Below are 24,977 nucleotides of genomic sequence, written 5' to 3'. Positions count from 1 at the left end.
CATACTTTCTGTTTTTTGTTTATTTTATGAGAGAGTTGAGCCTTTTGGGCCTGGATTGTCAATGTCGGACCAATGGGCTAGGGAAACGAAGAAATTGGGTCATTTGCACTTTTGACCCTATTTTGCCCTGGTCTTTAATTTTTGAAATAATTACTTGGCATTGCTACCTCTAAAAGGTAATTATTGATAATAACTATCTTTTAATTTATTTATATTTAGTAGCTACAGTAATTTTATAAATTATCGTTCATAGCTATATCAAAATACATCAAGCGCCTGTGGCTGGAGTGGTTATTGGGTATGGGTTCTGCCCCTGCCCGCCTAGGTTCGAACCCACCAACCACATTATTTTTCTTACATATTTTTCCTAGCTTCTTCTCCTTGTATCTGAGTGTATTTGAGTGTATTTCGTCATATGTATTTTGACTCAGAAACTCAAATACATATGAGATACAAGACATATGAGATACATTCAAATACAATAAATACATTCAATTTTGTGACAGCTCGAATACATTCAAATACATGTGACATCAGATACAATTGACCAGTGTATTCAAATAAATTGAAATACATCAAATATAGCGAAAATGCCTAATGTAGTTGCGAATTGTAAATATGAAAAAGTTGTTATGGATGGTTAATTGCTCCTAAAAGGTAGTTATTTATGTAAGTTGCCATAATTTTTCTCCTTCAAATGGGCTGGTCTTTAGCTATGAGAATTTTTCACTTTTTTGGGGAAAATTCACTTTTTTTTGGAAATCAGCGTTTGGCCTTGAAAATTTCAAATAATTATATTTGGAATTTAAGAAACACCTAAAACCTTGTTTTCACTTTTTCACTTTCAATACATTTCAAACAACCAACTATTCTTTGCAAAAACTATAACCAAACACAATTTTATCTTCAACTCCAACTTCAAAATTCCAAATAAAGTGAAATTCTTTGCAAAAACTATAACCAAACACAATTTTATCTTTAACTCCAACTTCAAAATTCCAAATAAAGTGAATAATATTTGTTTTTCATGGCCAAATGCATACCTACTTTTTTTTCCCTTCACAATCGAACTTATGCCTAATTTATGCATCATAATATCCACAAGTTATGCTAGAGTCCTTAAAGAACTTATGTCACTCTAGGCATAAATTGGATTCTGAAGAGCAAAATTGAAAACCAGCCCAGTTGAAGGACAAAAATTAAAGACCAGTCCATTTGAAGGACAAAACGTGCAATTACTTCAAGAAATTGCACGGTTTGTTCTTCAAATGGGTTGGCAAGTAATTGCACGTTTTGTCCTTCAAATGGACTGGTCTTTAATTTTTTTTCCCTTCAGATGGACTGATATTTAATTTATGGCATTCAAAATCGAACGTATGTTTAGTGAGGCATAAGTTCTTTAAAGGCGTGGACATAATTTGTTAAATACTATATAATGCAAAAATATAAATTTATGTCCTGCGATAAAAGTACTTGCATTGAGGGACAAAAATAAAATACCAACACAAAATAGGACGAAAGTGCAAATGGCCCCCTGGATACTCCTCCTTTTATTTGGTACCTGGGCTTGGTCCATATCCTTCCAGATTGCTCTTTTAAAATTCGGGAAGTGGCTATTGGACTATTGGCTTATATAGCAGTCGGGCTTGGGCCAACAAAACTATCTTGGTCAGCAAAAAAACTAGCTCGGATGACCAGTTTGCAGACCGTTTGTTATATTTAGCCACTTTTCAAAATGCAATTGAGAAATAACTCATTTTTTAAGCCGAAAATAACATTTGTACAAAAATAAACCTAGCTGAAATGCGGAACAGTTTCAGTGCACGTGGAGTTTGAAATTTTGACAAGTAAAAACTTAAATAGAATAATTTAGAGTTTCAAACTCCATGGACGATTCATGGAGTTCAATCCTTTATCAGTTCAAACTCCATAGATGATTCGTCTTTCAAACTCTCACAATCTAATGTGAAAATTAGTTTCAATTCCATAAATGATTCATGAAATTAAACTCTTCATGGGTTCAAACTTCAAGAATTCTTTCATATTTTAACTATGGCATCAGAAGTCATTTCCATATTAAAGAGTGATTAAATACTGAATAATTCTAAAATGTTAGCAAAAACTGTTTACCTATCCAAAAATATCTTTCTCAAGAGCTAGCTACAAAATGAAATATTAAATTTTGATATACTAAATTATTTGCAGCAAATATCAACATATGTCAACTTTTATTAATTAAAAGAATTTAATCTGTACACAATTACGATTACAAAAAGATAAGTTTACATTACTAATGTAATTTTACGTGCTAGACTCAGTTATTCATATTTGATGGATTTGCTTTAGGCTATGTTGCTCGGACTCGGGTGCGGGTGTCGGATACGGGTATGGATCTAGAGGTCGGACTCGGCATGATCTAAATTTTAAGATTCGTGGGTACGGATCCGGGTACGGATATGGGTGCGGGGATTCGGCAAAAATAATTCAAAATTCTAATAATATAGCTACAAGAATATGCCTAGATTATGAGAGCTTTTTGTGGAAGCACCTACATGTAGTTTGTACCAAACATGTGATTCAATCTTCCATTCTACTAGGTGCTAGATTGCGTGCTCCGAGAAACTAGTTAAATTTTCTACATAATATTGAAGGTATGCCATCTCATGTCTTCAAATCTCTACTTTTTGTTATCTTGAGAAATCATAATCTCAAAATTTTTCTTTAATTTGGTCATGAATTTCGGTCAAAGTATCCGATCTCTATTGACCGGATCCGACACGAATTCCGTACCCAAACCCGTGTCGTGTCGTGTCGGACACGGGTACGGCGGCAAAAGTGAAGGGTCCGAGCAACATAGGCTTTAGGTACTTTGAGTGAAACATACAGTCCCTCAATCCTTTTTGGACATTTTGGCGGTTACGTTTTAAATAAACGATAAACAAGAAAGGTTAGGTAGGCTATGAGGTGTGATTTTGGCCACCAGAGGGACCTTTCAACACTGATATTTTGTCTTGTACGTTTTTTGATGTACCTTGATGTGTTCTATTTCATAAAATCCTACCTCGATATGTAGTCATGAGCAGACCTTAATTGTTGAGTTTTTGGTTCCCATCATTTTTTTGCTTGTACCTTAGATACAATATGCATGTGTAAAAATCCTAAAAAGGTATTATAAATACTTTCAAGGAATACAAAACTCGAATCTATTAAATTGAAATGGGATCTTAAGATTTTGTCTCCGTGCTACAAAAAAAGTTTACACGCCTAATCGTAACAGTTTGTAGTTATCACTTATCACTAGCAAATACGTAGTGTATAACAAATGTATATACATTATAAAATAATTATACTATATTGATTATTCACTGTATACTAACTTAAATTTGTAAAACTCACTTTTTTATTATTTAACTGTTTTGTCATTGCAAACATATTGGAGCTCCCGCAGGTGTTGGATTAGTTGCTCCAGTTGATGTGATTGTCCCTCCTGGCAACACTGGCCTTGATCCTTCTCAAACTTCCGTCATCCTGGTTATTATCTCATATGAGTACAATTTTATGTTTTACTTATTCACACTCATTGTATCAATGTATTTTAACCCGTTGTAACAATGCTAACATGCTTCATTTTTCAGGTTATTAATCTAACATTTTTATTCAGATGATTTGATAGTTTAAAATATTATTTTACACTATGTAAATGTACCGTCGGTCAAACTAAATTAGCAACAGTAGTCTAAGCATAGAAAATCTATATACTGATATGTATACCATATGTATATTTATTTATATCCAAGTATAAATATACAAAACCTATAGATTTATTGGCTATTTTGTAAACTAGATTGTCCAAAGGTATTGGGCTATAATTTTCCCATTAAAATTTATCAATAATTTTGTGCAATTTTTGGTTTACAGTATGTAGGTGCTAAACATTCCCCACCTAGATCAACAGGGCAATTGTTGAAATCGTAACACCAGTGGAACTCATCAAGAAAGGTGAAAAAGTGGGCTCATCAGAAGCAGCCCTATCAGCCAAGCTTGGAATTAGACCATTCTGTAAGACTTATTTATGAATAATAACTATCTTATTTTTTATTTAATTTTCGTAGCTTTATTTTTTCAAAATTTCATAACTGGTCCAGTAACTTTTAAAATACATGTACCTCTCTATTCTCCCTCACTACACATTTAAGATTTATCATCTTCTCCAAACCCTAAAAAAAATTCCCTTTCCTCTCTCTCCTTCCCCTCATTGCCGCCTCTCTCCCTCCCTTACTCTATCTCCAGCCTCTTTCTCCTTCCCCTCACTTACCCCTCTCTCCCTTCTCTATCTGCACTACCCACGCCGCCGTCAACACCACCACCACTATTACTACCATCTCCATCTCCAAACTCGAAAAAAACCTTAAGGTTCTAGTTCTTCAGATCTGAACTCCATATGCTTCTGTTCCATCACCTGTCCTAGATCTTATTTTCTCTTACAAATCAGAAGAATCCTACAGTAGTAGTAGCAGTCATGATCGACGACGGAGTGAAGCTTTATTAAAATGAGCCATGGTTGACGACGGAGTGAAGGTCGACGACGGAGTGAAGCCATGGTCGACGACGGAGTGAAGAAAAGAGCTTTAACAACGGTGAAGGACGACGAAGTGAAGCTTTATTAACTAGTCCAATTGAAAGTCTTTATCTCTGGATAACATCATTTTTGTAACAATCTGAGACGACTCACTTCTTTCCCATGAGAACACCATTGATGAGAATTGTGGAGCTTCATGCCCACCAAGTGTTTGATAAAATGTTTCAGTATATTTCAGTGTATTTCTGTGTATTAACAAACAGTATATTTAAGTACATTATTTCGTTGTATTTCAATGTATTTATCTTTTTTTAGTGTAAATATAGTGAATGTTCCAAATATAGAGCCTATTTTTACTACATTTTGTTTTCATGACTTTTGTATTTCGCTGTATTTCTAATTTATGAAACAGTTTCTGATATATTTCATTGTATTCCATTGTATATACGTATATTACAACTTTATATTTCTTAAACAATTAACCATATTTCATTATATTTCAGTGTTTATTTTGCTGTATTTGGAAGTTTTTAGATCTTTAGTGGTTTTTGAATTCAAAAGGTTTTGATTGTGATAAAAGTTGAGAGAGATTCGTAAGCTTTTATGGAAGAACAACCGTTATGCGTGATTTATGGGAAGTTTTAAATTGAATCCCATATTTTTTTTTAAAGTGTTCCATAAATAGGGCTTGATTTTACTCTTCAGTGATTTGTGTGAAATATGGTTGATTTAATTTGACTTACTATTTAAAAAGGAAAAGAATATTATGTTCCAAAAATATAGCCTATTTTTTCTCTCAGAAATATAAAAAAAAAATATGTTCCAAAAATAGAGCCTAAATTTACTCTAACGTGTTTTGTATTTCATTATATTTCACTGTGTTTCAAAAATGCGAGATACAACTGAAATACAGCCAAAAGCAGCTATGAATTGTAAATCTTCAACTTGTAGCTATCACTAGTTAGAAGCTATTAAAAGGTAGCTATTTGTGTAAGTTTTACTTCTGTATACGATAATGGATCGGTATTCAGCCCAGAGGTGTTGGACCTTACAGAAGATGATCTTGTTGAGAAATTTGCCACTGGAGTTTCAATGGTTACTACTTTGTCTTTGGCTGCTTCTCATCCTACACTTGCAGCTAGGGCTGTACAAAGAAAATCGACAAACCGCACCAAACCGACAAACCGAACCAAACCGGGAAAAAAAAACCCGAGTAAAGGTTTGTTTGGTTTGGTTTGGTTTGGAGTTGGATAAAAAAAACCCGATCATAATAGGTTTGGTTTGGTTTTAACTAAAAAAAGTCAAACCGAGACCAAACCGATCCGATTATATATACACAATTTATAAATATTTTTATACATATATAATTTATAAATACGTGTATAACTTTATCACTTTTAAGCATTGATTAGTCAGCTTCGTTCGTGATGCAATTCGTTTAAGAATTGGTACCACATCCGATTGTATAATTAATTCTTTTTTGGCAATTAAAAGAGATTTTTTCATTACAAACAGCTACTGTTGTCCAATGTCAAAACACTACTATGGCAGAACAGCCTAGCAGCGATCAAAGCTAGCCTTTATCACATCAAAACAACTCAAACAATAAACAAAACTAGTAGACTAAGGTTAGAAAATCAGCTCATCCAATTATTTTGTGAGTGTTGTCCACTGGGAACCTCTAACAAACACCTCTTGTATGATCCTCCTTGTAAGTATTTGTGGTGTATAATTAATTCTTAATGCTAAGTTTGAGTTATAATCTTTTTGTTCATTTAGCGATAGGCTTTTTAAGTAAATGTTTAAAAGCTAACTAAAACTCATTTTACGGAACAATATTGAAGTTGTTTGTTACTACATTTTGTTTGATTGTTATAGTTATACATCACATGCATGTTCTATACTTATTTGATTCAATTGTTATGAATTTTTTATTTAATGAGTCAATGAATTCACCACACATTTTTCATTTTACATAGTTAGAAATAGAAGGGTAAGATGCTTATTTTTGGTCAAGCAAATGCTATTATAAGATGCTTCGTATTGAACCAAAAAAGAAAACCCGAAAAAACCCGACCAACCCGAAAAATCCGAGAAAAACCGAGAGTGAAAAACCCGACTTTTGTTGATTTGGTTTGGTTTGGTTTATCGATTTAAAAACCCGATATAATTGGTTTGATTTGGTATTTGAAAAATCCGAACCAACCCAGTCCATGTACACCCCTACTTGCAGCTGCACCTCATATGTTCATCAATGCTTACAAGAATTTGGCTGTTGCTCTTGGGACCGAGTACTCGTATCCACAAGCCGAACAAGTCAAGTAGTATCTCAAGGTAATTCACTCCTTTGTCCGAATTTAAGTAATATACATTGTCAGTACACAAATAAATTTTAACTTACTACTTAAAAAAACGTGAAAGTTCGACCTATGTTTGCATAGAAGATTCGGGTTTTCAATGGAAAGCTCGTTGCAAACGTTTGCAATAAGAATTTTTCATTTTTTAGTAGTGACTTGTGATCAGCAGGATAGCTAATGCTTAGATTTACCGCTACAGGTACGCCCACGGTGAACGTGGATCCACTGCATAAACTTCTTAGGCGAACGACTATCATTTTGGTCTTATCTTCTCGTCTAAAATCGCCTGCTTTCTTTCTGCCCCTACTTGAAAGGCTTGCTTCTTTTATTTAAAAAAAAAAAAATGGGTGAAGTACTATTTGCTGTTTCCTGAATTCTCAAATTTATGACTTGGTTCGGACCATTTTTCGGCCTCATATCATATGAGAATTAAAAACTGGCAGAAAACTGAAACATTTTATCTTATAGTGGAGGAACATTTTATCTAATCTCTCACTGACTCATGTACTTGGGATTGGGTTGTACATACCGTGCCCAGATGTGAATCTTGTATCAATCATTTCAAAGTCGCACAAGCGCATTTTTCTTTGCTTGAATAGAAATGAATCTTGTAATAATCATATACCCATTTAAAATGAACCCATACCAACCCGTTTAAATTTAGACAGTAAATTTGACAAATAAAGTGTACACTAGCGCACTTCATGACACCAACCATGCCCCACTCGACATTGATTCTGCTCTATTCCTCAATAACCTTATCTTCGAAAAGAGCTTCTCATTTAAGGTCTTACTATCATCAAGAAAGGACGATATAAGCTAAGTTAGAATTGATAAAATGACCAAGTACGCTAATTCTACTCTGTATAAAACAGAACATGCGATAGATCAATGGATGTATGAGCAAACTTTATCTATTCTTATGCAAATTCATATGAAGAAAACTGTATTGATTTTCGGGTTTTTTGTTGTGGACGATTTCAGCCTTGATGCACTTCCACAATAAAGTATAATCCTGAAGAAAATACAACAGAGTAGAAACAACTCAACAATCAAGGTCGGTTGAAGTGCACACGGGGCGAAATCCAAAAAGAATGTACAATTTTCACGGGAAAGGAGAAGGTCCAGCCAAAAGAAAACAGAAACCACAAAACTACAATTTAAAACCATCTTTTTCCATTATGGCACTGATCTAACGCTTTTAGTTATTGTCAGATTTAGGTCGTCTCGGACGGTTCAGCTCAGCGAGTGAAGCAACAGAGTAACTAATGGATTAGCTTCGTTGAATCCACTGCAATATGTCTGGTCGGATCACTCCATTAAAACCATGTTTTGCATGATTCATGGCTTTGAAACTGGTTGGCAAAACAGTGTTGAACTGCCTGTACTGGATATTTGTTCCAGCTGGGCTTCTTGGTTTGATCATCATGGAAATGGTTGGATACGCTTTTTGCCATGTGTTCCTAGCTGAGGTAAACAGATGCCTGCTGCTGGATCCCTTGTCCTTACCAGCACCATAATTCTGGAAACCATCAGGCTTCGGGGAGTGAGATGATATCCTATGCCGCTTAGTTGCACTCGTAATTGCATTGTTATTTGAGCCTCGAATATTAGCAGATGGCTTCATTTTGTCAAGCCATCGAAGGATCCAATTACCAAGGTTCCGACCAGCTTCAATATCTCTTTCCTGTACCTTCCGATGAACGGTCAGCGCCACATCAAATGCAGCTCGTGTTCGCCTGGAAAAGCAAAAAGCATTTGGATGGTGTACAGGACAGAAAAGATGGATAGAAAAGATCACGAACAGGCATCGCACAACAGGGAATGCCCATCCTTAGGCTAATTTGGCTATATTGACAACCTTGCAAATTTCCCAACCAACAGGTAACAGGATATATCTTAAATTTGAAAAGATATAAAGGTTGAGTGAATATGAAACTAGTTTGTCAAAACAGGAGCGGTAAACCATAGACACTAACACTTCCACAAGGTGAAGAGTCTGATCACACTAGATGATTTCCATGACAACTGAGGAATTATGTACTACAAGTCTAGAACATAATATGGTGGTTTATATAAACAGATCCATATTTATGAAGAACGTGGATGGTGTACACACTTTTACATCAAATTCCTAATCATATTTTAAATGCAATTCATGTCAGGAGTATTCTCTTCCTTGCATCAACACACACACATAACATATCCTTTGAGGCCCTATATAGTTGATTACTGTCATAGATATGCATTCTCAGCTCATTCTGCTGGCTTAAAAGCCTAATCTGCATCATCTTCCTCCTCATATCAAAAGTGATATACAATTAAGAAACCTAAATTACAACAATCTTTGATCTCACATCCAGGGCTACACAAACAATAGGTTTTGGTTTCCAAAAATTCAATCCCGGAACTAAAACTAATGTTTGGTTTTGGCACATATATGCTTCATGCAAATCCATTGTTCTTCTGTAAAGCAATCACAAAGCTTGGATTCAACACAAGAAAATTGAAGAACTGGTAATTTTCAATAGAAGATCAAACTATATAGAAGTGAGTGATTGATTACATTAAGAAAAACCTAAAGAGAAAAAAGATGGTGCTCGTAGCTTTGCCACCGTGATGAGGGTAATGAGGCATGACTGCCAAACCTACATGGGGATTGAGTCAAGACTTATGAGCAAGATGAAGGCTGCTGATTATGGTTAAAATTGTTCGGCTTATGTGATGTTTGGGCACTTTCAAACTTCTAGAAATCCTTCTATAAGGTGACGAGAAATTAGCTTCTATATTATAATTTTACCCAGACTGTAGTCTATACAGTATACTCATGTCAACACGGTATGAAATGGGCAGTGTGGTGAAGATGTGGTTAGTTTGGTCATGCTAATTGAGGTACTTTGACATCTATCACCATGTGGCAGTCAACCAGTCGTAGATTTTGATGAAGAGAAATATGGAAAAATTCTTTCTTCTAACTTTGTTAACCTCAGTTTCCTTAGTAAAAGAAATCCACTCTTCATCATCCTATGTGTAAACTTTAAATGCTTATTAGCCGTATTCTCCGACGTGCGTGCAAACATCTTATCCATATCCATGCATTTTGAACATAAAGGCTTCGGTAAATCTAACACCTCAAAACACATATATGATCTAATACGCCTACACAAATCCAGGTAATATAGGCCTGCTTTTGTATGTTAAAGTGCAATATGTGCTCAGCTCACCACATACACTGTCGGCTCTAAAAATCTTTAACAAACAACTGTCCTAAGAGATAAGACAAGCAGGTATTCCAGTCCCATTGCTTATAATCAACATTCACAAAATTCAAGGAATAAAATTAAAGAGATGTACGTGTAACAATCTTATTCCAACAAAATTGTCAAATGTCGAGGACACGAACTGAAAAAATGGGACACTAGTCCACCATTACCACTTACTAGAATAGCACTCATATAAAGCACAGAAAGAGGTAACACCAAAGCTAAGACTTACTTTGTTTAAGAATTGGGAGCAATGGATCTGAAAATCCGCATCAAAAGTATTTAAACAAACAAAAGCATCAAATTGTGGAAGCTGGAATAGTAGAGCCATTATATTTGGGAGGGCGGCAACCATTGTCATTGAGAATGACTAAAAGCAGAAAGATACACGGGAAGGGTATCATCTGAAGAAAGTAATTTTGGAGAAAGACATATAGTACTAACAATCAAGAACCAAATCACAGAGCTAAAACAACAATAAAAGTTAATGAAGATAAAACTATCAAGAAGAATCAGCAAGATCATATTCTAACTTAGACACCTATACGAGAAGTTCTCCTCTCGACAGACGACTCCAAGGATTGCAAATTTTCCATTTGCATTGAGATGGAGTGACAAACTTATCACCAACTCTTATAGAACCTGTTCCAAATACCAGAACATGAAATTGCATATGCATTCTAGAAGGGCCCCCAAAATGGATGTCCTCCAAATAGGCTGATAATTTATCCTAAACTTCTTCTATATTTTTAATATTATCCTAAACTTCTTTTTCACCTTACCTGTCTATTATTTAATCCATCTAATAAGAATTACTGTTGCTCCAAGGAAAGCAAAGAGTAGCATTATACTGGTATTATATAATGGCTTTTGTCATCTCGTTTGCTGACACATTTAACCTTCGATTAGTTGTACTTGTACCCTAATATTACTCTCCCAATACCTCCCCGACTCTCTTTCTCTTACTCCCATTCGGGATGAGCCAATTCCTAATAGCAAAGATATTGCCTCAAATTCTACTCTTACCTTCGGCCCTTTTCTCCTTCTTTTTGATTTTGATGACAAGGGAACCTGCAGCCCCTACAGGAAGGGTGCAACCCCGCTCGTGTGCAATAGCCCGCAAATCACACAGGAGAGTCCAGATAACCCTTCCAAGGCTATTGCTTATTGTATATTAATTAATAATGAAGCTGCTTTTGCTGATATTAATTTTTCATTTTGCCTGTACAGGGTGACATCCCAATAGGAATAAGTTAATATACATTATCGCCTATTGAATCAAATGGATTTTGTCTATGGATTCATAAATTATTACCTAATAATAAAAGGGTATCATGACAATCAGATGGAAAAGTACCTTTGAGCGAAATCACGAAGCTTGGGATACTTTGGACTAATGAGCTTACGTTGAATCCTCAAGAAGAGCTTGTAAGTTCGCTTTAGACCCAAGAAATACGCCGTTCCCAATGTGATCTCCCATAGCACCATTTTCTTTTAAGATGATAATAATAATAATATCAGAATGAGAAAAGAGCATGTATTATGTTTGTTTGTTTCTGCTTTCTATTCCTTTCTTCTTCTTCAATTTATTATTATAGTGAACCGTTTTTCGTTTTCAACAAGGCAAAGTCAGTCTATTTCTGGAGAGCCGCCAGAAAGTACCACCAATTTCAACCTCCCCCATCCCATTCTGTGGGCTTGCTTTTTTTATTGCAAGCAACTACTCTAAATATGGGCCCGTTTTGGGCCACGGTTTAGTTAAATTGCGTTTTGAGAAAGTTTCATGGAACAGCCTATTTGGATGCTCTCATTTAACTTATGGCCAATATTTAAAAGTGTTTAATTGATAGTTGGTATAGATAAACTTCAGGTAAAACACTACTTTCGAATTTATTGTACAACAATTGAAGTATAATGTTTGAAAAAGTGTCTTAAATTTTGAATATAATAATTGAGTTTAAATTAAGTGGATGTTGTTGGAAAAGCTCATAAACATGTAGACCACTAGTGCTGCATGCTTAAAGAAGTGATTTTGAATTTCAAAAATGAAGAGTGGGTTTACAAGTGGTATTGTTGAAAAAACATGTAAACTTAGGCATCACCATTGTTGCGAGCTTGAAAAAATGAGTCTTAAATTTCGAATATAAATATTGAGTTTAAATCAAGTGGTGGTGTTGAAAAAGATTAGAAATGGCATAGATGAAAAATGATAGCTCAAACTTTAGAAAATTATTTTCAATTTCAAATATATATAAACTTCATTGTTCTATGGGATTGGCTTTTTTTAATTGTCAAAATTGAATTCATTAAAATTGTCCACAGTATTGAGATTAATAGTTATTTCTTTCGTATTATACTATATGAAATTCGAAATCCGCAACTTTTGTAGCACAAAAAAAAACATTAGTAGGTTTCACGCACTAAATTAGTGCGTGAAAGGACCAAACTGCAAAAATACAAGTTGGGCCTTTCACGCACGAATTTCGTGCGTGAAGGAGGCAACAAAAAGTCGCCCCCTCCTTCCCCACCACAGACCCGACCATTTCACCCATCCACCAACCCGCCATTAACGCCGTTTTCAGTGGTCCCCAGCCCCCCCAAAACGTTATTTTCGTATTGTTTTTCAATCCAAAACTCAATATTCTTGGTATATTGAAGTGGAGGAACAAGTTTCTAAGGTTAGATTTTGGAATAGAGCGGCGCGGAGCTCATTTTGAAAACTCAAAAACACCTTCATTCTAGGTATTTTACTACGAATTTTTTATTACATTGCTAAATATATTATTACCTTAGGTATGGTGGGAGGGATCTGTGGTGGATTGCGCATTTTTTTTGTGCGTTTTTGGGCAGTCCGCACCCACCACTGCGACTGCCCCCTTTAATTTTTTTTTTTAATTTGTTTATCTATTGTTAATTAGTTAATTATTTATTGCTTGTTTATTTAATATTTGTTAATTGTTCGATTAGCGACTTAAGTATTTATTAATTGTTAGACTAGCTATTTCAATTGTTAGACTGGCTAATTATTTATTTATTTTTTGTTAAGCCAATTGTTTATTTGTTAATGGTTTCTTAATTTTTTCATTAGTTGATTAATTGTTTATTTGTTAAATATACGATAATAATTTATTAATTTTTTGATTAGTTACTTAATTGTTTATTTATTAAATATATGATAATAACTTGTTAATTATTTGATTAGTTAGTTAATTGTTTATTTATTAATTATTTATACTAATTGTATGCTAACTAATTGTTAATTATTTGACTTATTAATTTTTAATCTTTATATTTTAGGATTGAAAACCCTTAGTTTAGGATTCATAATCCGTAGCTTAGGATTGAAAACTCTTAATATAATTTCCGATAAAAGATTACATAACTAATATTACTTGTTAATGATTTATTTAAAATACATAAAACAGATGGGTCACCACAATCCTTAATAAAATTATCGATAAAAGATTACATAACTAATATTACTTGTTAATGATTGATTTAAAATACGTAAAACAGATGGGTCACCACAATCCTTAATAAAATTATCGATAAAAGATTACATAACTAATATTACTTGTTAATGATTGATTTAAAATACGTAAAACAGATGGGTCACCACAATCCTTAATAAAAAATTTGATAAAAGATTACATAACTAATACTGCTTATTAATGATTGATTTAAAATGCGTAAAACAGATAGATCACCACCGTCTTGATCCGGGGCCCTTCGACCGAGAGTTACTGTATCTTCAGCCCGAGCATAGGTCGCAACATATATGGACATCCGACCTGCAGCCTGAGTCTCAGGTCCGTACCCGGTTAGGGGACTCAGCATGGGAGATCTTAGCTGCTCGCCCCCCACATCCTCGTGTCCTGGATATACTACGTCGGGGCGGTATCTACCGGTGCGTCGAAGTTGGTCGGGTACAGCATGATAGGTCGCTAGTCACGGCATTGATTGAGAGGTGGCGACCGGAGACGCACACATTTCATCTCCGCACCGGTGAGGCTACCATTACCCTTCGGGATGTGGAGGTCATTTATGGGCTACAAGTTGATGGACGCCCATTGTATATTGAGGAGCCTCCTGTGCTGTCGCCTTACCGGGATGAGTTGACTAGACTCACCGGTTTCGCGGCTCTGGATGGTCATATTTCCGGCCAGAAACTGTACGTGAAAGGTTCTCTTCTTTCACGCACTAATTTCGTACGTGAAAAGGTGTCCCTCACCTGTCACAATTTCAGGAATCTATGACACATAAAGGCTTGATTTGACAATACATTGCTGCAATATTTGACCGTTTTAATACGACTTGTATTGCGCACCATTTTAATGCACAATGTAAGTGTTGATTTGACAACACACCACGCATGACAATTTCAGGAATCTATGACACATAAAAGCTTGATTTGACAATACATTGCTGCATTATTTGACCGTTTTAATACGACTTGTATTGCGCACCATTTTAATGCGCAATGTAAGTGTTGATTTGACAACACACCACGCATGACAATTTCAGGAATCTATTTAACTTGAAGGCTTGACGAGTGAAAAACTCATCAACTTCATAAGTCTAAGTCTTACAAGTCATTCAAAAAAAAAAAAAACTTCATAGAAAAAATGTCTCAAAATGCTTCAACTGTTAAGGTTTCACTTTTTTGGGATGGAGATATCGTCGAGGACAATTACTCCATTCGTTATAGTATCAAACCAAAAGCCCATGTTAAATTTTCAACAACTTTAAATTATGAATCACTAGTCAATTATATGCACAAAAGAATGAAAACTACACCCACTGAGTTTGGAATCTCACTAACTGGCAGATATCCACAAACAATATCAAACGGTGTAGTGCGTTATGGCATGCACAATATCAACGATGAGAGTGATTATTTGGGATCGCCGGAAGAATATCGTGATTTAGTCTTCATTAATGTTCTTGAGATGTATGTTGAAAAGATACCTCGAGAAGAAGTCCCTCAAGTCTAGCATATTCATGGTAACACTTATGGGGACTTTAGTTCTTATGGAGACATTTTGAGTGGTCAAGTGCCGTTGGAAAATCTAAGCCAACAATTTAATCAAAGCTTACAATGAAAATTGATAAATATGGATTTTTCATATTATTATTATGTGTAGTAGCACGTGTTTATTGTATGAATTGGTAAATAACCAGTTTTCAAATCTTTATAGGAACTATTCTCAAAACTCGCCAGTGGTACCAAATATGGATGTTGGTCAATCCTCTCAGTTCGGTGGAGTTGATCATTCTCCACACCATGACAGTGCTTATGAACAACAATAATTTCATCACCTTGATATTAAATTATCTATATATATATATATATATATGTGTGTGTGTGTGTGTGTGTATGTGTGTTGGTATTTAAAATATGTTATTTTTCGTGTAGGAGGATGAATGCACTTGATAATGAAGATTTTCCTAATTATTATGAGTCATCATCAAGTGATGACGCTGAAATAGCTAATAATGCAGAGGTAACTGATGATGAAGATGATGATGATGTTCAAGTTGGTATGACCAACAATATTCCTCAAAGCCAAAACCAACAAGAACCAATGTATCACCACGTACCACCACCGATGGCTGAAAACCCAACTTCTAAAAGCCCAATTCAGTGGCATTCTAACAATATCCCTTATCTTGACAGCCTGCAGGGTCGTGATGATGCATTTGTCTTCACAAGAGAAGATGATGATAGTCGCCTAAAAACCTGGATTGAAACAAAGGATCTCAACAAAGATCGATGCTACCTTGGAAAGGAAATGTTGTTCGCATCCAAAAAAGCGTTGCAACGGGCTGTCAAAATTTATTGTTTTAAGGACATGGGGGAGTTTAAGGTTGATCAGTCAAACACAAAGATATGGAGGCTAGTTTGTAGACGACGGTATCAAGGCTGTGAGTGGTTGCTTCGGAGAATTGTTAAGCCTGATGGTATGTGGGCTATTAAAAAATTCCGCGAAAGACACACTTGTGATATGGAAGAAAATCGAGCAGATCATTATAAACTAGATACCAACATGATTGCTCAAGTATTACTTAAAGACATTGCCGAAATGCCAAGGTAACTTATCCTACCTAGTACATTATATGTCTTATATCAATTGAAAGATCATTACTAAATGTTGTTTGTTTAAACTTGTGTAGGTTCCCCATCAAAGATTGTATTCGAAACGTTCAAACCGTATATAGTAAAACTATAAGCAACAGAAAGGGATTTCTCGGGCGTAGACGCACTTTTGAGATGGTCTTTGAAAATTGGCATACTTCTTTTCAATCGCTGCCAAGGTATATGACAGCTCTACAACATTTTAATCATGGTACTGTTGTAGAGTGGTAGCATATAGAGGGTAAAATCTTCAACTTCGTATTTTGGACATTCAAACCATGCATTGATGGTTTTGCTCACTGCCGACCAGTGATATCTATAGATGGTACGCATGTATATGGTGCCTACGACATCAAGCTCCTAATTGCAATAGGAATGGATGCCAATGGGTCAATATTTCCTCTTGCTTTCGCAATTGTCGCTAACGAGAGCAACGACACATGGGGGATCTTTTTGACCCATTTGAAAATTCATGTTATTAAGGATCGTACCGGCATATGCGTGCTGTCTGATCGTCATAAAGGCATATTGCACAATATGGATAATTTACCGGGGTGGCAGCCCCCCTTTGTTTACCATTGCTATTGTTTAAGGCACTTGAAGGCAAATTTGCAATCAAAGTTTCACAATGACACTCTAAACAAATTGATGTGGGGGGTTGCGATGGAGCATCAACAACGAAAATGGGCTGCAAAAATGGATCTGATCAGGGCAGTGAGTGAACCCGCATACGTTTGGTTGATGAAGCTCGAAGTTGAAAAATGGACGTTTCATGCTGATGGAGGCAAAAGATGGGGCATGCTCACAACAAACAGCTCAAAGTCTTTCAATGGCTTGCTGAAATCTACTCGAGGACTACCTGTCACCGCAATGGTGAGAATGACTTTCAAGCAGGTTGTGGAGCGATTTGTGGTTAGGACAAGACAGGCCAGAGCGATATTAGCCGACGACGGGACATGGATGCCAAAACCCTTAAAAAATATGGAGCATTATAGAAAAAAATGTGAGCATCACTAAATGACCGAGTATGACCCATGTTATACCCTATTTTAACTGGAGTCAAAATAGTTTACAACATCCCGGTAATTCCGGGGCTAATTAAAGTTAAGGAGTCGCCACCTAATTATTTATGGTGAATTAGGACATCTAAAGTTAATTAAAGTAATTATCTAAAGTTGATATTATTTTAAAATCTACGAAATCAAAAAGATTCTAGGTACGGGTTCAACTAATTTAGAGGGAAGGTATTAGGCATCCTCTAAATTCCATTAATAATGGTTAACCGACCGGACTAAAATTTAATTAGGCTAAGAATGCAAATATAATATTTTACATATTTAAGAAAATATCTTGTGGGTGTTGCTAAGGTTATAGTAAAAATATGAACATGCTGTTTTAAATAAGATTTGTGAAAAATATAATAGTTTGTATAAAAAGACGTTAGTTATAAATAAACCAAGGAAAGTATGGATTTGTACAACATTTTATGAATATTTGGAGAAAGTAGATTATGCCGACTAACAAATTTAACAAATATATGTTTCAAGTATTGAAAAAGAGCTAAAGTAAAGAAGTTATACCCAGAACTAGTTTACCTTTTTTATTTCTCAAATAAGTTAACGTTTGTGTAAAAATTTGTAACATTTAAATTTCTAAGATAGTAAGAGTGAGTCTTGATTCTTTTGACTCAAAATATGTAGTCATGCTATTTTAAAAATCAATTATTCTAATAAGAAATAAATGTTATAGATATTATAAATGATTTAACACAAAAAAAAGGGATGAAATCTATGGGGCTAATTGCTGGTTTCTCTTTTAAATTAACTACCCATCAGACTAACCTACTAATTCTACTAAGGTTCACCTAATCTAAGCAAATAAAACAAGTAAAGTATTAGTCGCGTAATTACAAATTAAATGCACAAAATAAAATAATATAGAGGGGTAAAATGATTTAAATAGGCTCAGCCCATTTTGGACTGTTGCTGTTCGCTGCCACTGTTATGGGCTTCGGCCCAGATTTTTTTTATTTTTTTTTTGCTGCGGGTGGGCTGACTCGAGTGGAGGATTTTGTTGGGTTTTTAGCCCAACACCGAATGTGGAGGAGAACGAGTCCCTCGGACTCGTATGCGATGGTCATGCATAAAAATGAAAAGAAAAGGATTAGTACGGTGAGGATTTATAAGACCTATGCTTCACATATAAAAAGAAAAGCAACAACCGAACTTAGATGAAAAAAACATCATATAAATAATGGCAGCCCTGATAGATGTAATTTACTAATGGAATAAAACCCAGCCCAATAACAGAACATAGAGAGAGGCAAGCCATATATGATACAAGATTTAAAACAGACCAGGGATTGTATATGCAGGGTGCAAAACGCAACAAAAAGGGAACTAAAATATGTTCTATCTGTCTCTTTCTTTTTTAGGGTTGTTGGTTTGCCAAGGAACAGAGAATCGCAGGCAAAGCAAAGAAAGAGGGGGGGGGGGGGGGGGGGAACCTAATGAATGGTTATTATAAGTAACAGATATTTAGCTAAACATGTATTTAAAAATATGAAAAGATCATTTAAACTTAACATACAGTCTCGGGCTAGTACTGATTTGGAGTTCACAAAAAATTTATTGATTCATCCATGATTTCATACACATAAAAATCTTCTCTATCAAATATAAAATAACAAACAGTCCTTATGTGTTACTACCTGTTTTAATCATATACACAATATACCTAAGATATACACACCACGATGTGTATATCAGATGTATATCGAATGTATACCCTCTTCTTACCTTGATAGTCCACTGTATATCTTATGTATATTCGGCATTAAATAGGTTCTAAGTTCTGGAAATTCAGTCTAAGCACCCATACCTAGTCTATAACAAGACTCAAGCCTAAAGAGAATTCGGAATCTGACTTTAAATTAGATATTCAATCTTAACTTTCTAAAGTCATTATCCCAATCATGAACCTATATTTCAAACTAAAAAAAAAAGACAAGAGAGCAGCTAATCAACTCAAACCTGAACTAGTTTAAACATACGTCAAATAACTAGCAGTTTGGAGCCGTAGACATGTTGAACATAAAGACGAGGAAATGAACTCAAAACTCAACAAAACTGTCTATGTATTCAAAACATCAAGAAGTGCCTAGTTTGCTATTATCAAAACAGAACTATCATGATTTAATTTATAGAACCTTCATACGACATATTTCAGATATCAACAAACGGCAATAAGCTAAGGCGTGAACCTTAATGTCTATTTATTATTCGTCAATCCCAGCAATTACACGAGATAAGAAATGCGAACATATTTCCGAATCACTAAATTGCAACAGCAAAAAAAAAAAAAAACATGATTTTCCTTATGCTAACATATTTCAATAACGATGATAAGTCAAAATTGCATCGGACTTTACCTGTCGATGGTGCAGTGAACTGAGTGTCGATGGCCTCGGATCTACTTAGTCGTGTTGACAGACCCGAATTTCGACACAAAATGAGTTCGATGATTTTCTATAGTAGCCCCGATCTGCCGGAACAGAAGGGAAATTTCAACCAATCTAAGATTTAGAGTAGTAAGGAAATAAAGGAATGTTTCAACGTGGTAAAGTTTTCCCGGTGCTAAAAAAAAGAACCTCCTTTCGGCTATGGACTTAAGATCATATTTATAGGTAAAAAGGCTAGGGTTTTTTATTTGGGCGGGATTTGAGAATCAAAATTCAAAAAATCGAGTCAAAACCCGTGATAATCCGATCGTTGAGATCCTTTCACGTGTTTTGATTCGGATTTACTCAAAAATGGCTAAACTTTTCTCTGATTTTTGAGGTTATCGCGTCTTGAAGTGAAAAAGAAGGAAACTCTCCCCTGTCAACGACAGGGTGCGCAGACAAACAGACGTTTTTTTGTGAGGAAATGGAAGGACAAGGTCTGGAATGGTAAAAGAGGTCTGTGTTTTTGCTAAAATGGAAGGAGGGAGAGAGAAAGAGACGGAGAGAGAGATGAAGGGCAAAGCTGTGCGGCTGAAGAGTTTTTTTTATTAGGGTTCTTTTGTTTTTGGCTTCAACCAAGTGAAGGTTTTTGGGCCGGGTCGTTGCGGGTATTGGCTGAATTATTTGAGTTGTTGGGCTGGCCGGGTATAATGGGTAATGGGCTGGTCTGTTGGAATGGATAATGGGTTCAGTTGGTCCGAAAGTTTTAGGGGTAATGGGCTATCGTTTGGGCCATTTATTTGGCTGAAAATGTGGATCCTTCCTTCTTTACTTAATTCCTTTTGGGCTTCTAATTTAACAACTAGTACAATATATACTATGTGAAGACAATCAATAATTAGTATATAGAACGTAAAGGATTTAATAAAGTAAAATTAATTTAACGAGTACAAATTCTAAAATGAAACGATGACGAACCATTTAAACTTGTGATAAAGTAATAATAGTAATATTGATAGTAGAATAGTGAAGATGAAAGTAACGATATCAATAGTAGTAGAAATAGTAGTGAAAATAAAATACTTAGCTCGTTAATAAATTTAGAAGCCCAAGGAAATAAATTAGAATAAAGGATGGACAAAATTGGGTGTCAACAACCCAATTCAACATGTGTACGAAGTTAGGACGGGTTATTACAACGGTAAGGTGGAAACGTGCATACCGTTTATGAGGCAACAAGAACATGCACTTGTGGTAAGTGACAAACGTACCACATGCCGTGTTCTCATGCTGTCAAGTGCTTCGAGAGAATGAGAAAAACGGTAACAAGTTATGTGGCGGGGGAATACAAGGTCCACAGTTACCTTAGAGCATATTCCGGCCAATTCCACCCACTTGGTAATGAAGCTTATTGGCCAAACGAGCCGTTTTCGATGGTTGCTAACAAGGATTACATCAGGAAATTGGGCATTAACTCACGGAGTCGTAGACCCAATCAAATGGATGTTAGTGAAAGAACTTACTCTCGCAAGTGCTCTATATGTAAGCAATATGGCCATGACAAGCGTTCGTGTGGGCAACAAGGCCGTGGTAGTACAAGCACGTCTCGAAGTAATAGAGCCTCTTCAACTTGAAGATTGTATTGTTATTGTAATTTATTATTGTATTGCTTTGAATTAGTATTGTAATTAAATGGAATGAATTATTTTTTAATTAGTATAAACCTCTCGTATTGGATGAATTATTATTAAATCAAATATTTATATTTGTACATTCAAATATAATAAAACACTTAAATCAAAACCCTATAAATATGACAAGTTTCAAAACTTACTTCGGGGCACTTTAGAACCCCTAAAACGACGATCCAAACGTTTAGGTGGACTTGATGTAATGAGCCGACATTATTGTACGCAAAAAAAAGATATTAAGTTTTATATAAAATATTGATATTTTGGGATTTTGAAACATGACTAATCTTTGCCCAAAGTATGGAAAAAAACGTGATTTGAAAGGTAACACAAAAAAAAAAAAAAAAAAAAAGGCCTCCTTCACGCTCGAAATTCGTGCGTGAAAGGCCCAACTTGCATTTTTACAGTTTGGCCCTTTCACGCACTAATTTAGTGCGTGAAACCTACTAATATTTTTTTTTATGCTACAAAAGTCGCGGATTCATGAAATTCGTTGTTCCAAATCTAAAAGGTCTTAACCTGCTGGTGAATGAGATAAAAAGCAATGATTGACAGTAGTACAATAGTAAAAAAAAAAAAATGAAATTATTGTTATGATTTCTCTTTGTTCAATTGTTGCTGACTTCATCATTATATTGAGGTTTGGGGCTATACGAACGTCAAATTGAAAACCAAAATATCAGAAAACTAACTCAGGTGAGTGAATAACATAAGCAGATAAGGCAAATATTAGTGACTAATTCATAAACCCAAACAAAAAGTGACGACCTCAGCCATCTTTATTCAAAAAGAGTGAAGAAAGCAAAGTTCAGTCCCCCATTTCTTTCTTTTTTTTTTTTTTTTTTTTAATTTTCAAGGATCCATCCTTATGATGGAGGAGTAGTCCCCCATTTCAAGTTTTAAAAATCTTTAGCTTCCAGGTTAAGCAAGAAAAATATCCTTTTCGTTAAAGCCCAGTCAATTACTTGACACTATAAGAGCAATTTTTATGAATAAAATGATTGAAAACGAACCCGATCACCAAAAAATGTAGTGGAATAATAATGTCTATTTCATTATTAATCAGAGATTTTGGATTCGAACATTAAGTATGAAATTCTTTTGATAAGAACATTTTACCTACCAAATTTAGACATTTCAGCGTGCCTCCGAGTTAGTCTAATCCAAGAGCAAATACCGCACACTGAATGGGGAATTTTTTTTAAAAAAGAATTCGAAACTTTTTGGAAAGTAATTCTTCTTATTTCGCCCACTTATAAGCTTGTAAAGTATGCCACAAATTCGTTAAAGGAAAAATACCAGTGCTTTTCATAATAGGTCTTTGTGTACTTCCTATAATACGCATTTGCTTGTTATTTATAAAAGATTTTAGATTATAGAATTACTTGCATATCACCTCCTTGTAGTTTTAATAACATCGAATTTGCTTCTTATGATGAGGATCATGTGAATTACTTCTTGCTATTAACTTATGCTAATACTGTACGTGACTTTCTAAAAGAAAAAAATGTTAGTAATTTTACAGATAGGCCTATTAAATCATCATAGTAAGGAGAAATAAACAACCCCCCTTATGGATAGAGAAAGACTCAAAAAAAATAAAAAATTACGAGTACCGTTATTTTATCCATAAACAGAATTCTGACTGAGATTCGACGTCCAATATATATGCTTTCATTTAACTTCACATTTCTAGCTATTCAGTTTCCAAAAATGAAATATATAAAAAAAAATGATCATTTTCTTAGTTTCTAGGATCTTTTATGTAATCTATGAAAAGAGTATAGGGACCTAACACTGTTGATAATTTAAAAATGAAGATATTAAACTTTTTCCTTTTTAGAGTATAGAACAAATCATACCTAAAATGTGTTTGGTTGAAGTTGCGGATATATGTTTTATTAGTGAAACAATAACATTCATTAGAGAGCCATCTAGACCAGCCTAATCTGTTAGTTGAGTGGAGTTGGACCGAATCTTTTAAAGGAAGGATGATGTAAACGACTTTTTTCCTCCTCTCCTTTTTAAAGCATAAAATGTCATCATTATAATCATGACTTAAAATGGGGGAAAAGGAGGAAAAGCTTGGAATTGGCGTACACATAACGGTTAAAGTGTTTAAGTTTTGTGCATTATTAATGTACGAAATATTTTACATCATCAGGTAATTTTAAGATAGAGGCGGAGCTAAGATCCGAAGTCTATGGCTTCGGGGTTCTAATTCTTTAAAATTATTAGGTTCTAAGTTAATAATTTATACATATTTGACAAAAAATTTAATATAAATATATGGTTCGGACAAAAGTTACTGGGTTCGACCGAACCCACGCCCGAAAGGCTAGCTCCGCCCATGTTCTAAGAGTAATTAAAGTAATTTATTTAAGTAATAAGAGAATTACCTTTTTAATATAACTACAATTTAGGATTGAAATCATTAAAGGAGTCCTAATTACTCACTAAATCCTAACGTTTTCATGGGTTATTTTCTTGATCATGAAAAAATTGATGAGCTAATTTTTCAACACTTCAAACATTGTGAAACATGGAAAACTAATTCTTCAATGCCTCAAACATCCTGGAAATTGGGAAATTTCTTTTGCATTAACAGAATGTATGTCCACATGTGTAACTTTGTTCCATTTTACGTTAATAGTCAATATGTTCGTATAGTTCCATCATCGTGGGTGTGTTTTTTTATATAGGAATTTCAGATTATTTTTTCTCATTTAGAGGAGTTCAAAAACTCCATCAAAGAACCTATGTATCTGATCTAAGGACATAAACCTTAAAACAATTGCCAGAGGAATCTGAAACCTTGTACCAAATTAAACTTTAAAACAATTTCAGATCTAAGAACTTAAACCTTAAGCTTTGAATAATATCCATGCTCAGAGCCTACGTTGGAAGAAAAAGTTCGTGAGAGACTGAGGAAGACAACTTTGAAGGGATGAGAGAGAGAAAGAGATGGGAACATAAAAACAGTATCTCTAAATTTTAGGACAAGCATAAGGAAAAAGTAGGTAACCTGCTATAGCAGGTTAATATTACCTGATGGTGTAAATATTATGTATACTCACTGTAGACAGAACTTAATAGAATATTACCTGATGGTGTAAATATCCAAGCCCATTCTAATTTTTAGCTCCTCTCTATATCACCATGTGACTTTTACTTCTCTTATTCTATTATTATTATTATTATTATTATTATTATTATTAACTTGAATTAGTACTACATTAATTATTTAATATATAAATGAAAGATGATCGATAATCTATTAAAGAAATAAAAGTCTCACGTATGAGAAAAGATCTCTAACAAAGTCGAATCAAGCTATATTGCAAAGATATAATAATTTTCGAATTAGGATCCACACTTTGAACCAAACGTGAGATATTTTGTAATCCATTTAAAATTGGGACTTTTTAAGCTCAACCTAAGTCAGCCCCTCGATCTAATGAGGTAATTGGGTTGTATTACCTCTTGAGCCAAAACATTTGAAAATATGT

At 34.7% G+C, this 24,977-nt stretch overlaps 1 protein-coding gene and 1 pseudogene across 1 annotated transcript; one reads left to right on the top strand and one right to left on the bottom strand.

The window, feature by feature from the left end:
* Nucleotides 1-3,432: 3,432 nt before the first annotated feature.
* On the top strand, nt 3,433-8,201 carry LOC132637194 (large ribosomal subunit protein uL10-like; annotated as a pseudogene).
* LOC132635331 (uncharacterized) lies at nt 7,866-11,863 on the bottom strand. The gene is made up of 2 exons (XM_060351666.1): nt 11,557-11,863; nt 7,866-8,675 (listed from the first exon to the last, which is right to left on the bottom strand). The coding sequence occupies exons 1-2, from the start codon at nt 11,685-11,687 to the stop codon at nt 8,210-8,212; spliced, it is 597 nt and encodes a 198-aa protein (XP_060207649.1). The 5' UTR covers nt 11,688-11,863; the 3' UTR covers nt 7,866-8,209.
* Nucleotides 11,864-24,977: the final 13,114 nt, after the last annotated feature.

This window comes from Lycium barbarum, chromosome 4 (genome assembly GCF_019175385.1).
Source record: "Lycium barbarum isolate Lr01 chromosome 4, ASM1917538v2, whole genome shotgun sequence".
Taxonomy (NCBI): domain Eukaryota; kingdom Viridiplantae; phylum Streptophyta; class Magnoliopsida; order Solanales; family Solanaceae; genus Lycium; species Lycium barbarum.
Note: the sequence above shows the minus strand (reverse complement) of the source record. Positions and strands in the feature narration are given on the sequence as shown.

Excerpts from the sequence above, each read along its gene's own strand:
- LOC132635331 (XM_060351666.1), bottom strand. The coding sequence starts at position 11,687 with ATGGTGCTATGGGAGATCACATTGGGAACGGCGTATTTCTTGGGTCTA. Across the intron at positions 8,676-11,556 it reads CTTCGTGATTTCGCTCAAAG|GCGAACACGAGCTGCATTTG; the intron begins GTACTTTTCCAT and ends TTGCTTTTCCAG.